The sequence below is a fragment of the Emys orbicularis genome, chromosome 16, assembly GCF_028017835.1.
Source record: "Emys orbicularis isolate rEmyOrb1 chromosome 16, rEmyOrb1.hap1, whole genome shotgun sequence".
In the NCBI taxonomy this organism is placed as follows: domain Eukaryota; kingdom Metazoa; phylum Chordata; order Testudines; family Emydidae; genus Emys; species Emys orbicularis.
This window is the reverse complement of record NC_088698.1, coordinates 29006177-29021892: the sequence shown is the minus strand read 5'-3', so window position 1 is coordinate 29021892 and position 15716 is coordinate 29006177. Positions and strand designations below refer to the sequence as shown.

The following is a 15716-nucleotide window of genomic DNA, read 5'->3' as shown; positions in this document are numbered from 1 at the left end:
ATTGACTGCAGTAGGCATTGGATCAGACCTATAGAACAGCTTCATTATGGGCTCACTCTGGCTTGGAAAGAATTCTGCACGTTGCAATGCACAATTATAACTATTTGGGCCTTTCATTCTCTCTTTCTTCATCTGTCTAAATTCATACGCCAAATCCATCACCTTGGTATCAGATGCAGCAGCAATGGAACTTGCTAATACCAAGCCATCCCGTGCTCCTGACGGATAACATTCTTCAGCTCCTGCTTGGAGTCTGCAACCATCACAGCTACCTAAGCCAAAATCCATACTCTCCACACCCCACTGCATGGGTGCCATCCAAACCACAGTGCATCCCAGGGACAATACCGACTGTGTTTGGTTTTTTGGGTTCAACTTGAACAGTTAAAGGTTGTCGGATCCTCTTAGACCTCTTAAAAGATCCTCTTAGAAACTCTTAAAAGACTTTTGGAGGATGAGGAGAAGACGGGAGGAAGATTGATGGAAATGTGCCCTGATAACGTTAACCACGGAATAGTAATAGCTCATTGCTTCCAATTATTTTCAGCATAACTTGGCATTTCCACAATGCTGAACAGGTTTCAGAAGGTCAACTAATTTTGTTCATGATAAATCCAACTGATATTGGATTACTCCAGTAATTTTTAACGGGCCAGTGACTGATGTGCGTTATGTTTAGTACACTGCTCTTGACATAGATGAACTGCAACTTATTAGGAAGGCTACTGAATAATTAGGGAAATGCAAGGATAATGAGTTAACAAGGGGCTAAGAGGGGCATGATGAGCATAGTACAGCCCAGTTGGAATAGCAGAAGCTAAGAGTTAATAACACAGCTACTATGATATAATCCTGATAAATAATGCATTTGGACAAATTCAGACCTGGTGTAACTCTACCGATGTCAATGGAACAGAAGTGAATTTGGACCATGTTGACTTGCTGGAAAACAGCCATCCAGCAAATATGTATTAAATCACGTTCCTCCTACTTCTTTCTCATCTGATGGCTTCGTTGGTAGTTAAGTGGCATTAGCGTTGTAAATACAATGGCCATATTCATAGTAAATGTCGTTTTGTCTAGATTGTGCCTTTCATCCCAAAGAATCCCAAAGCACTTTACAGGCCATGCAGTAAATACACTTTGTCCCCCACTGAAATGCAGCCACCTCTCCAGTGAAATATAGCAGCTGATCATGTAGTGTAGAATCAGGGCCAATGTCTTTTTTGCATGTGGCCAGACACGAGAACTGGCTTTGCCAACGCTTGGAGTCCCACCTCCAATGGCCACGATTGGCTGTGCGTAGACATCTGTTCAGTCAAGGAAGCCAAAAAAGAGACTCATCTAGTTGGTCGGAACTTTACTGAGTTGTCCTTAGCTGGAACCACAGTCTTTGCATATCTTATCACTTGCACAAAATCTTGCTGCTGCTTCCATCCATCTCCAGCACCCACGGAAAATGGCATTTTGCTTTGCACTGAAAGCAGCAGATGTAGGGATGTTCGTTCTTCAGCGAAGAGTGGATGCGCTGCAGCGAGTTTGTCAAAGGACCAGAGAGATCTCCATGGGTACATTCCGTGGTAGGAAGGTTGAAGAAGAGGCGATCACAAGAACAAGCACGATTGTCTTAAATAAATAAATAAAAAGTGACCCAAAGGGTGCACTTGTGCTTTACAAGCACAGAATCATTATTACACCGTTGTGAACGTCGCCCTTTTTAGCCTGTTCGGATGGTCCATAGACCGATCCGGACTTCCGTGGGTGTGTTCATTGACCAAGCACTTCAAACTTGAGGATCAAATTCCCTGCTGGTGCAATTCCCTTGAAATCAACTGAATTAGGCCAACGGAGAATTGGGACCGGGGAGCCTCATATCGGGGCCCCTTTGTCTTCAGTGGGAGCTGTGGGGGCTCAGCACATATGGGAACCTGGTCACTTATTTAGGAGCCTCACTATGGATTTGGGGGAAAAGGGATTAAAAAGCAAAGGTAGCATCCAGCTCTCGTTCACTTCCAGTCCCTTTGAGAATGTGACTGTAATACAAATAACGAGACCTATACGGTGATTTTCATCCGCCTGGAATAACTCTCCCTGGTGCCGCCACCTGGGTTACATCCCGTAATACAGGGATCTGAGAGGCTGATGTGGAGAGAGCCTGCTCTCCACAAGCCGCTCCTCTCCCTGCCCCAGAGAGCCATTGATCACCTGGAGGGGACAGCTGTGTCGGCGGCTAGTGATGGATATTGAGAGCCTCTCTGCATGGGGACGGTGACTTAGAGGGGCCTTTGATTTACGATACCAAGCCCGGAGTAAAACCCTCCCCTCACACCAATAGCCAGTCTGGTAATTTTTGCGGCACAGCTCAAGCAGCACATGATCTCACTCGGACTTTGATACACTCCCGTGCTCTCCTCAGGACCGAAGGTGAACCTGACCGCCTGCTGTCACTCGGTTGCAAAGTGGAGTCTCAACCCCCCAGGCTCTTCCTATCTGGCTGCTGCCCCTAGAGGCTTTTCTGCTGCGCCAAGGAAGGGCTTGCAGCAGGCAAGGCTTTTCGGCCCAGATTTTCAAAGGTATTTAGGTGCCTAACTCCCATGGGAAAGGAGGCACCTAAATAGCTTTGAGCCTCTGGGCCTAGCTACTTGGCATCTGGACATAACGACATGTGACACCATCTCCGCTAAAACAAACTCGCGATGTCCAGGAATGCGTTCAGTGGGATTGACTACAGCTGAGTCAGACAGTTCTCTTGGCCTAGGGATCCTGGCACTGGGAACGGGTTCCTCGTGGTTAGAGCAGGGGACCTGCAGTCAGGACTCCTGGGTTCTATAACCACACCCAGGAAGTAGAGTAATGTAGTGACTGAAAGAAGAAGCGAAACTGTATGAGTCAAGGTTGCTGACTTGCATACCCTGCTCTGGGTGGGGTGTGCAGTTTAGTGGTTAGAGCGCTGGGGGATGGGGGGGAGGGGCTGGGCAGCAAGATTCATTTGTTCCAATCTCAGCTCTGCTACTGACTTTCAGCATGACCCTGGATTGGTCACTTAACCTCTCGATGCCTCACTTTCCTCACCTGTATAATGGGGTTGATGATATTCCACTACCTCCGGGAAGGATCATGGGGCCAGTTCACTAATGTTTACAAAGTACTTTGAGATCCCCAGACAGCTGACGCTAAGGAAGTGCAAGGCGTGGATGCTGCCGAGGTCTGCCTTTCGGAGCTGGCAGAAGTCACTCGGCTGCGCTGGCTTCTGCGTCTGCTCCTCCACGTTCTCTGCTGGCTCACGGGGCATTAACTGTTAGTTAAAAGCAGGATGAAAGAATTTCTCAGGGCTTAGCTTTAGGGTGGCGTTAAAATAAATATCTACCCTTATCCTGAAGGCTGCAGATCAAAGGCCTTGCGTGTTTGGTACGCACAGTTTCTCCAGCCTAAATACAGTTCTGTTCTAAAGGGTTTACACACTAATTGCTGTATGCAATGCTATTAGGTTTGCGCCCGATGGCTCTGGGGTAGCAGAAAGCCTCCAGCAATGGGGCAGGAGGACGGACTGGACTGGTATTTGTGATTTTAGCAGGAGTGTCACCAAGTTACAGCCTGGGGACGTACCGCCAGGGGTGCGTTTAGCCAGCTTGTTAAGGGTGTTTCTCCTTTCCTAAGGTCATGGTTAGTGTCATCAGCAATTCACAGCTGGAGAAATTCACCTCTGTGGGGAGGTTCACACAAGGACTAGGCACCGCATAACCCTACAAAATTGGTCTGAGGTGAGGCCTGGGCCTTGTGCTGTCACCTCTGCCCAGCAGAGAATTTTGCCAAGAGTGTGTTATAAAGGCATAGGGTTTAAGGCCAGAAGGGGTCACCAGATCACCGAGTCCAAGCTCCCAAACATCACAAGCAACTGACCCCCACCCAACCACCCCCCAAATGCCAAACAGACACAGCAAAGAGACAACCCCTGAATGAGGTGCTTGCAGGAGAGCACGTGCTCGGACCCTCAGACTGCGACATACGTTACAGGAACACAGCTCGCTTCTCTGAAAAGCCGCACATCTGGGCAGTGAATGGCTGAAGAACAGAGGGACACATTTCCAATGGAGGGCACAAAGGAAGCATAGAATCGTAGCACTGGAAGGGAGCACTTGAGAGGTAGGGTGATCAGACAGCAAGTGTGAAAAATCGGGACAAGGAGTGGGAGCCTATATAAGAAAAAGACCCAAAAATCGGGACTGTCCCTATAAAATCGGGACATCTGGTCACCCTATCAAGAGGTCATCTAGTCCAGTCCCCTGCACTCACAGCATGATTGAGTATTATCTAGACCAGCCCTTACAGGTATTTGTCTCACCTGCTCTTAAAATTCTCCAATGATGGAGACTCCACAACCTCCCTAGGCAATTTATTCCGGTGCTTAACCACCCTGAGAGTTAGGAACTTTTTCCTAATGTCCAATCTAAACCTCCCTTGCTGCAATTTAAGCCCATTGCTTCTTGTCCTGTCCTCAGAAGTTAAGAAGAACAATTTTTCTCCCTCCTCTTTGTAACAACCTTTTATGTACTTGGAGACTCTAGGGGGATGTCCACAGTGCCACTGGAGGTGTCCTTTCCAGCTCGGATAGACATACACACACTAACTTTGACCAAGCTCGCACACTAAAAACAGCAGCATGGGCTAACAGCTCGAGTATAATCCCATCCAAGACCTGAGGTGCATACTTGGGCAGCTAGTCCATGCCGCTGCACATTGCGACGCATACCTGTGATCAAAGCTAGCACAGGTATGTCAACCCAAGCTGGAAGAAGGAGCGCTCGCAGGTTAGGCAGTAGAGCCTTGATTAAGAAGGGAGCATGGGCACACACACTGGGCCCAATTCTGTCCTCCCTTACACCGGTTTCACCCTATGGAAGGCCCTTGAGTAGGGTGTGGTTACTGCCAGTCCATACTGGTGAATCCACCCGATTGTCTCTATTTGGTCTACTCAGATCTCGTTCAGGCTCCATTTGCTCACAAGCATCTCACTCGGGCCTCGCTGGCTCTCGCTTACTCTTGTTAATTATGGCCATAGCTGCTTATACCCAGTCCGAGCACTGAGCAGTTTGATTTTTTGTCCTGAGTAACCAAATATTCTAGTTCCACTATAAAACAAACAAGGAAAGTGCTAATAAATACAGCAGCATGTACAATATCTGCGCTTCAAAATGCAGGGAAACTTATGATGCAGATGGGGCTTTGCCAGAATGTACTGAATACAGCCCCAAAGTCTCCCTCTGTCTCACATGCAGCCCCGTCTCGGATTGGGCTGTTTCTCTACTGGTGATTTAGCAGAAAGCCGGCAGAGGTTTCTTACGGATGAACTGGCTTTACTGAACTCAAAGATTCTTCTGAATACTATTTGGGCCGGTCACTTGCTGGGAACTAAGATATAAACTGAGTGGTAGCAGCATCTGCTTTCCCACTGCACACAAAGTAGCCCCTTTTCTAGGAGTTGCTGACGCAAGTGTGGAGTCCAACTCTTGTCGCTCATGGCCAGCATCACTGTGCACTGATAACAATAGCATCTCCCTGCGTCAATCCCCACCTCCATCGTTAGGAATTAGAAGCCATTTTATCAGCAGTTAATTGCAGTGGACACATTACATATGGCCAGGAACAGGAATGCTGCATGGTTTTTTATGGTGACAGACAGCTGATTCTCGCTAACCATCTGGTAGAGATTCTCTGCGTGTCAATCCAAATTAATCTAATGAACACGACCAAATGCGTTTCAGAAGAGGGTTTCCACAGATTCCTCGGTTGTAAGTGTAAGAACACCACAAGGCTGGAGGGGAAAGGGCAGATTATTGATTTGGGCATTATATTTCCTGTCTCCTGTTATGTGACATGAAAGTCACTTGGCTGGAGGGAATTTACTTTTTTCCAGCTTTGGAAAAGCTTCTTTAGTAGGGGATTGGAGCGACCTGAAATGACTTAGCTGCCACTACAGAGCATTGCAATGAACTGTCTAGAGAGTATTTGCATCATTATCCTCTACTAGATTAAATAAGAACCATTCAACTGTGATTCATAGGCCCTATACTGCTAATTGCCAACGATGATCCAACTTGAGCTAAAGCGGCTGGTGGATGTGATTTTGGAAACCGAGGACCTGAGAGGCAGATCCGTGGTGCACAGCATAGTGAGAGCTGTGAAATTCCTAGCTTGCCACAGATTTATGACAGCATTTCCCCCCCCCCCCCCGAGAAATACATACTCAGCCTCTCAGTGGAACATTTCCACGGAAGGTTACTTCTGTGGAAAATTAAATGTTTCACTGGTTACTCATCTGGCATATTAATGTGAAATCCCGACTAACTGGGGGTATGTTGTCATCTCCATACTCACTGTCCCTGGGAGTTATACATACAGATTCCCATGCACACTGGTGAGATCATATTCCTGTCTGCACATCTGGCAAGATGAAAGGTAGCGGGGGCGGCATGCTCAGCGAATGGCACCAGCTTGCGAGGGGAGCTGTGCACGTCCATCATCTCTTTGCCGTGGCTTTGTGTGTGGACGTTTTACACAAGCTCCTTGTCGCGTGAGTGACAGTTGCTATTCTAGAGCAAACACCAAATGCAGGGGAATTCCAAACGAAACACAAAATATCAGCCAATTAACAATCATTGCTGCACCCACGGTGCAGAGGTGAGTTCCTGGCTGGTTCACTGCTGCAGCCATTCGAACACACAGCATGCAGCACCTAGGAGTATTGTTTCGGGCCTAATCCTGTTTGGTGCAGAGCATTTGCTGAGGGGCTGCTGTGCACCACAATTCCCACCCACACCACTGGGAGCTGAGGGTGGAAGTTAATCGGAATTGGCCTGTAACATTTATTGTCCCTTGATGCTCAGATTCTGTACAAAGGGGCTGATGCTGCAAAATGTCCAGGGACTCAGAGGTAAAGCAAATACACAGGGATCATATTCTGTGAACAGATTAAGAGAAGCCATCACCTCTTGGGTATCTTGTACATCCCACCTCCTTTATGTCTTTTCCAGTCCTCCTTTGCACCTCCACAGCCCAGAACCACCAACATCGATCCCTACAGCCAGAGCTGGTCGAAACATTCGCTGTGAATGAATTAAAACCTTTTATCTGTTTGGCAATTGTTGCTGAGCCTTTTTCGCAGCTTGTATGGGCCAGATGCCAGCCTATGACCTAGAGGGGAAACGCCTGGGAATAGATTACCGGCTTGTAACCAACTGACTCAACTAGTTGAGCTCGTTTTCCAAATGACGAGAAAAGCGTTGCTAACTGCAGGACACTCACCCATTAATGCTAAATCAAGCAGGACACTCACAGAACTATCTCAGGGAACAGATAGAGAGACACTGAATTAGTTCACAACAGGGGGACATGTGAATGCTACCAACGTTCCTTCACATGCTCTGCTTCCTAATGCCTCACTATGGGTTTGTCTGGTTTTGCAGGCGGTCTCGTCGTTCCTGTGGACACAGCACATTTTTAACTCTGTGTTTTTGCAACAGAACAGAACTATGTGTTTTTGCAATAACTACTGGTCCACATAAGCCTTCCCTGGGAAAAGCTATGGAAAAAATCATCTTCAAAAATATAATCTGCTGCTGGAGCCATCATCAGTAGTTACTGCTGCTATTTCGTATTTCATTTTGGGTTCTCATAATGGATAATACTGCAGCTATTTCCCTAAATACCAAGGCAATCTATTATGCTGCTGTCACAGGTGCACTGTACTGTAGCAATATGCTATATTGCTTCTTCTCACCAGCCCACTTTATTAATGACAACAAATTGTAACAGCATTCACACTCAACCAAAGATGCAAGTTAGTGCTTCATGGGGGAAAAAACAGTAGATTGAGAACTCAAGGCAAAGTGTATTTGCAGAGTCTAACTGCCTTGTAAATGTACCGTTCCCGTTCATCTTCAGATCTGGGAACACTGATTGCAGGTAATTTTGTGTCATCATTGGGTACTCTCCTGACACCTCATCCTGTTGCTGTCGTCTGATATTTAATGCCATCAGCATATGTAGGACAATTTTCTAAAGGGAGGCTTATCCCGGGTATGAAGCATTAACTCTGGCATACGAGACGGGATTTTCAAAAGTGGCCACTAGTTTTGGGTGCTCAACTTGAGCCATTTGGGGCCTGATTTCCCAAGGTACCAAACAGCCCCCGCTCTCCTGGCGTAGGCCCCAAAACGGAGCGAGCCAGATGCAGTGAGCGCTTCTGAAAATGCAACCTTAGAGCACCTCAGTGAGTGCGTGTTTGTCTGCGTTTACTCATCCGACGGGTAAATACGTGAGCTTTTAAAAACCAACGAGAACGACTAAATGAGCGTATCCTGGGTAATTAACAACATTTTAGCCGATCCACAATAAATTGTACGTTATTTACCTACAGAGAGAAGGACAGTTGGTATATCAGGACATCTAGACATCAAATCTGAGAGCCTACTGCAAATGTCATTGGCTGTACTTTAATTTCCCATTACTTTAGAAGGAATTTGCATCCACCCATTCACCCAGAATGCCCACGTTAAGCACGTGAGGCATACCAGAAGTATTAATAACAATAAATATTGGTAAGGTGTCTTCATGATCAAAGGCATGTCAGTGTCTTTCTGGGCTGGCAGTCTGGCAAATGTTTCAGGGTAAGCAACAAGACCACTATAACTACAGCACCGGAGCGAGGTGATCCATTCGTCTCACAGTTCGTACCGATGGCACGGATGCTTTTAGAAACTCCTTGTGGAGCAGCGGGAATGTTCAGAACAGGCGGAGGAAATCAGGTAGCTTCTGAAGTAGGTTTTGAGTTTATTTGGCTCTTGCCGTCTGCTCCGCGCAGCAAACACCCATGCAGGGCAGCGTTAAGCAAAAAGATGCAGGATGCCTTTTCTTGCTAAAGAAATGGATGACGTGCTGCCTCTCTGTGACACCCTCTGGCACGAATGGAAATAATGACTGGGAATAGACAAAGCCGGCTAAGCCACCCTGCTCGGTAAAGAAACAGAACCTATGATTGCTCTGCATCCCTCATAAAATAACTGTCCTGTCAAGTCCTGTAAATTAGGTTCTCAGAGACGATAAGCACATCAGAAGCCGCGCAATAAGTCACCACGCAAAAGACGCTGTCAGCTGAGGGTAAAATCAGTAGCAGGTTTCATTTAAAACTGAGATAATATATGTTTAAAAGGGGATTAGGAGGGACTGACGGGTGTTGGTCTGTCCCCAGTGCCCTCTCGGTCCCCCGTCATGGTGCCAAAGCTGAACAGCTCAGGGATGTATAGTTCATATAGACACAAAGAGATTGAGGATGCTGATTTTGGTGCAAGCTCTTTGGCTTGCTTAGAAACATCACTGATCCACTGCAGTGCTGCCTTATCAGCTCCAATGCACAGAATGTTTGGGAAACAGAAACTCACTTGAATGTGTGGGTTTCGGTCTTCCTCAGCCTTTCAATTAGGCATCCAGCGGGACCATTAAAAATGAGTGGATTTCAACGCACCCCCAGGGGAGAAGCTCAGGTTGTTTTCAGATTAGTGTTCCTGCAGGCTGGCGCCAGTAAAAATACAGGGCAAGATGAAGACCCTTGCTAATCTCAGTTACACCAACGTACATTGAGAGTAACCCCACCAAAGCCAATGGAGACATAAGATAGTGTAATTGAGATCAGAATCTGGCTCCAGGTGTGCCTAGCAAATGAGACTCGCTCAATGCAGGAGACACAAGAGCATATTCAAATCCATGGGGCCAATGGGACATAAATTGGACCTAAGATTCAACTTGTGTTTCTCTTCTCTTAGCAGTTATCCTCTTGAAAGTTCCCTGAGGGTCCGTTGGATGTTTGCAAGCACCACTTATAAACACCCTAGGGGAGGCGGATTGTTTGGGTCTGAGGCCCTTGGACTAGGACTTATTACGAGATGAAAATGAGCAAAGGAAACCTCAGGCTGAATATCTGGGGAGGAAATTCTCCTGGCTGGAGGCATCATTTCCCAAAAGAAGTGGGGGAAGCTGGGTTGGGTGAATTATCAAAAACCAGAATCGCTAAAGCCCTAGAAAATGCCTTACAAGGGGATGGAGGAGCAAATATCAGGGACAAAACTCCCCTTGACTCCTGCGGGGCCAGGATTTTGCCCGGAAGGTTTGCTATGAGTCTGTGCCTCTTCCCTGCTGTGAATATACGCTGCTATTCAGCCTCTCTTCCCACAGCCCCATCAGAATCTTACCTCTGTCCTCCTCTTTCTCACGGACCTTCCTCCCTTTGAGAGCTCTGCTCCAGGCCCCGCCATAGTCCCCCATTTTGTTCCTCTCTGGCGTATCCTTGGAAACGCTCTTGAACCACGGCCCATACCTCCGGACAGAATTCCGAGCCTCCGGGGTCTCCTTGAACCCCCTCCCGAGCTGAACCACCCCCAGGTACTGAAACGCTGCCCCTTCGCTGGTGCCATCCAGGGGGTTGGGTTCATTCTCTGAGATGGTGGGCTCCCCTGCAAACCCAGAGTGCAGAAACACCAGGCTCCCGGCCGTCAGGTACAGCGCGATCAGAGTGAAGAAGCGCACGGGTTTCCGCCTAAAATAACGCTGGAACTTTACCAGTAATTTGGCCATAGCGCCTTCATTACTCGCCTTGTGTTGGGTGGGAAGTCGCAGAGCAAAGACAGCAACTCTAGTCTCGCCACTCTCTCTTCAAGTGCACAAGATTGGGTCAAAACCAGCTGATATAAGATAAGTGGGAAAGGGAGGACAATGGCCTTTTGTCAGCCGTCCCGCTGCACTGGTTCAGCTGCTGAAGTATTCTCCCCTGGTATTATTTTGGGATCAATAAGTAGCCACTAAAGCAGAACGGGACTGCATACTGAACTCATACAAAAATATTTGAGAATTCTATAAAGTCCAAAGGGGCTGGGGTAGGGGATGGAAAGTCTATTTTTCAGTTCCCGTTTTGTGCTAAGAAAACAAGGTATTTCTCAAAGCAAATCACAGTACCATTTGGCTCCATTTTATTCTTCTCCTGTTAACGTTCCTAAGGGGTGCTCTGGAGACTCCATTGATGGCGGGATCATGTTAAGAAAAATGAGTCTTTGAAGGCGATTTGAAAGCTGATCAGCTGACACGGCTCCCTTCACTGACTTTCTCCGCTTTCAGCTCCTCAGCGCTGGTTCTTGCAGGCATTTCTGTAATGGAAATGGCACGGTCTCCCTTTCAGCGAAAGAATGAAAGGTCCCTGGATGCGTCTCCAGGTACGGAATACTGACTGGAGCCCTTTGTTTAATGAATCTCCATTCATTTTGGTCTCAGGACAAGAAATCTCCACCTGCAAGTCAAAAGGAAAGACAATCATTAGAAAAGTGTTCGGAAGGCTTTAGCAGGGACAGATTTATAGCATTTGAAGCTGCATACCCTCCCCGAGACAGATCCCAGTCAAGATAAAACACAAATCCTCTTCTTTCCTTTTGAAGCTTAGCAGTCTGGGATATTTGCAAATTAACCTAGTATTATAAGAAATCCAGGACTGTCCAGGCATGTCACAGTTGTCACTGTGTCGTACACTGCGACCACTTGGAATTTCCTGGATTCAGACAGGATAGAACTCAGATTCTCTTGCTATGAAAGCACAGGTCCCTGCTAGCTAAGGGAGAATCCCTATTAGCTATCAGCAGTATAGGGCCTATGTCATACAGATGAGTTATGATGCCATCAAGTGGAGAATAGTGAGACTCTCTCTCTCTCTCTACCTACCTACTTACCTACTTCATCACAATATAATATGAATACCACTGTGACACTAAGTTGTCTGCAGATTCTCCAAATAATTTGAATCCTTAGAATTGGATCAGAATGTTTGACACTTTTCTATATAAGTATTTGGAGCAGGATTTCTGATGTTTCCAGCCTGTTGACCAGCCTTTTTCGCATTGCGTTATATTTTAATTACCTTTCCCTCCACTCCAAAGCCTCTACAGATGCTAAATCTTTCAATCAGCTGGCAGAGGATTGCAGCATTTCATACAAAGCGCATCTTTGTGCATCGCCTTCCTGCCATGGTGTGTGGAAAGCCACATCCCCACACAACTGCCTGCATCTGTTCCCGTCACAGTTTGAGCAAAGGCAGACTTCTCGGAGAACACCCAGCCAACCGGTCGATGAGACTGGGTTCAAAGCACATGTGTCTTATTGTTCCTACAAACTCCCTGTTGGCCTGGCATATGGTTCCACATGGAGGAATGATTAGCTGTCTACATTTTCACCAACATTGCCTTGTTAAAGGGACAGCTAAACCTCCTTAAACTGTGCTCATTATGAGCAAAAGGGATGGTAAGGGCTCTCCAGCTGAGCCTGAGGTGCAGCGTGAGGGGTTGCTGTGAAACAGGCAAGATCTTTTAAACCAGCTCTGATTTTCAGTCTCTGGAGAGCATGTGTGAGCCTTTTGGGGCTGAAGACTGGACTTCAAGCCTGGTCAGGTCATTATGAAGCTGGTAGGCTGCTAGTCCTAGGCATATCATAGCGAATCTCCATGCACAGCGGGGAATTCCTGCACAAGAGAGTCAAAGGAGAATGGCAGAGACCAGTGTCCTAGAGCCCAGTCAAAACTGAGGGTTGTTGGCAGAGCCAGGAGGAAGGTGCTCCTGGCTGGCATAGCAGGGGGAAGGGCATCAGCAGCAGAGCCGGTGCAGGGAACATCCCAGGGCTACAATGGCGGGGGAGGCTGCAAATGTACTGGCGGAACTAAAATGAGAAGCTTGCACAGCACCTGCCTGCACCTTGTCTGGATCCAACCTTTGCTATCAGGCCATTCAGTTCTTGAGGATCAACTTCCCTCAAAAATGTGTCACCGCAAAGCCCCCGATCCCCTCATCGAAACCATGCGCTGCTTTGAGAAGTCCCTGCTGACTCAGAGGGATTGTCTTGTATCTCAGCCCCCGACTGCCTCCCTCACCCGAGGCGAGAGGCCTCAAGGGCAGAGCAACATTGGAATTTCCCAGTTCTTAGAGCACAACAGCTGGAAGCAACCAGGGCTGACTCTTCTGATGAAATTCTCATGCACTTGATGATAAAACCCCCACTGATGGCAGGACGCCTCTTTGCTGAGAAAGAGCCTAGAGCCGGGGGAGTAATTTAGTAACCAATAGCAGTGACCTGGCTCTGATTCTGTCCAAAGGGGCCGGTCCATGGTCAGGTGACCATAATGCAAATGACGTTTTATGCTGCAGGCTCCCAAGGCACTTTTGAAAATCGCTCTCTTCATATTAACACCCTGCTTCATTAACGGGCTCTGGATCTTGAATGCCCCCCGCAGCGGTCAGAGAACCTCAGGATTATACCTCTGCCTAGGGTGACCAGATGTCCCAATTTTATAGGGACAGTCCCGATTTTGGGGTCTTTTTCTTATATAGGCTCCTATTACCCCCCACCCCCATCCCGATTTTTTACATTTGCTGTCTGGTCACCCTACCTCTGCCACAACTCCCATCAGCACAGGCCCTCCTGCTCTCCCCAGGATCATGTGGTGGCATTATAGAATCATAGAATATCAGGGTTGGAAGGGACCTCAGGAGGTCATCTAGTCCAATCCCCTGCTCAGAGCAGGACCAATCCCCAGACAGATTTTTGCCCCAGATCCCTAAATGGCCCCCTCAAGGATTGAACTCACAACCCTGGGTTTAGCAGGCCAATGCTCAAACCACTGAGCTCTCCCTCCCCCCATTGGTTCATAGTGGCTCAGTTCAATTGGTCCCAGACTACCACCCACTGAACCCCAACCTGAGATTTCATTGGAAGTCTCCCATCTAAGCATTGCTCAGCCTGGATTCGCCTTCGCTTGCTAAATCAGACACAATCATAAGCCACGGTGGCCGTGCTACAGGTACCTGTTCAGCTCCCTCATAATGACAAAAGAGACTCCCTGTTTCCCATTCCAGAGTTGAGGAGGTGGTGACAAAACCATCCCCCAGAGAATGTACCGGTTCTTTTGTGACTAACGTCAGGTCTACGCTCCAGACCTGTAACAGTAGAATTACGTCACTCATGGGCATGAAAAATCCACACCCCGAGCGACAGAGTTATACCGACCTAAGCCCTGGTGTAGACAGTGCTATGTTGGCGGGAGAGCTTCTCCTGTTGACACAGCTACCGCCTCTCGGGGAGGTCGATGAACTACACTGACGGGAGATGCTCTACCAACGGCGTAGTAGTGTCTTCACTAAAGCACTACAGTGGCACAGCTGAGAACTCTGCACTGTAGCGCTGTACGTGAAGACAAGCCCCAAGATGCGCTGAGAGGGGAAAACGAGAGGTGAAATTCCGGGCAGAGCAGAGCACCAGCACTAGGCTCTTTGCACACACAGGGTTGAAGTGCTGCATAGGGGGCATGCAGGTCATGCACACAGCCTGCGTAAGCACAGAAAAAGGAGAGTAGGACCACAAGCGAAGAGTGTAACCTGAACAGCTCAACCCGGCTTCTTCTCCTTGTGCAAATGCCATACTCGCTCCTGGGCTCCAGACAGGAGGTTCTGACAAAATGGGCCAGATCCTCAGCTGGGCTAAATCTGCACAGCTGTCTGTGCTTCATGGGTCTTCCCTTGTGCCTCTGGGAAAGCACGGAGCTGCTGCTCCTGCATGACACCGAGGAGCCTTGTCTTCAATGGAGCAACATCACTTTATACCAGCTGGAGATCTGGCCCTATGTAGGGATGCACTGGCTAGTTCACTGAAAAGCAGAAGTGACCCAAACCTCTGCCTAAAGCTTTCCTTGAACCCAAACCGGGGGGTATTACAGTTCCAATAACTTTCCAGCCATTATTTCTTTACTGAATGTGTCTCTCTGCCCCTAGCTTCATTGAAGACTAGAAATATTAAGGACCAACATGTAGCTGGCTCAGCTGTTCTCCTGGTGTTTCTAATCCAATGCAACCCAGAAATAGGTTATTTCCAGACCAAAAAACACCCGGACCTGGACAGCCCCATGAAGCGCTCTTTAAATGTGGTCGTTCTCTTGCATTTTCCAGGCCGTTCTGCATGACAGATGAGAAGCAGCCATCAGAAACCCCTCCACCGCAAAGCCATCCAGCATCGGCAACAAACTCCTCATTGCAGCCTGCCTAATAGAGCACACATCTGAGTGCAGAGGGAGGTTCGGTCACGGTCATTGTTTCCAATTAATGCTCTCCAACAAACAGATGTTCCTTGGTTATGTGCACTTAGAAAAAGAATGGATTTTACATTCATATTTCCCTCCCTAATCAAAGTAACATGCCATAGACAATTTGCGCTTCCAGGGTTCCTGCTATCTGAAAATCTCAACAGACTTCACCAGTATAAGCCTCATAAACCCCGGCCTGATAGGTTGGTGTTATTAGATGGAGAAACTGAGGCACAGTGAGAGTAAGTGATAGGACTCGGCTCTCCTGTTTGCTGCTCCACAAAACTGGCCTTTCTCTCAGGATTAGCCAACCCAGCCATTGTTCCGCTCCTGCCTGTCAAACTGCCCTAGCTGTGTGTCTATTGCTCTGTTGTGCAAAGATACCTGTGTGAATTCCTTCAATGCCCGGGCCCCTTTCCTAGCGACTTGCTCCCACGGGAGGTCAGGTTTTCAAACGAGCTCAGCCCCCACAAACTGGCTCCGCTCCCAGCAGCTCCCACAGTGACACTTACAGCTCGATTTTCAGACGAGCTGCTCAGCACATGGGGGCTACGTAGGC

General features: G+C 47.9%; 1 protein-coding gene across 1 annotated transcript in view; it reads right to left on the bottom strand.

Annotated features, from left to right (window-relative positions):
* The window catches only part of WSCD2 (WSC domain containing 2), a 78071-nt gene extending 67445 nt beyond the window's left edge, over positions 1–10626 (bottom strand). Inside the window, exon 1 of the mRNA XM_065417895.1 lies at positions 10245–10626. Coding sequence (XP_065273967.1) covers positions 10245–10626 — 382 coding nt within the window. The remainder of the gene's footprint in view (positions 1–10244) is intronic.
* Between the last annotated feature and the right edge of the window lie 5090 nt (positions 10627–15716).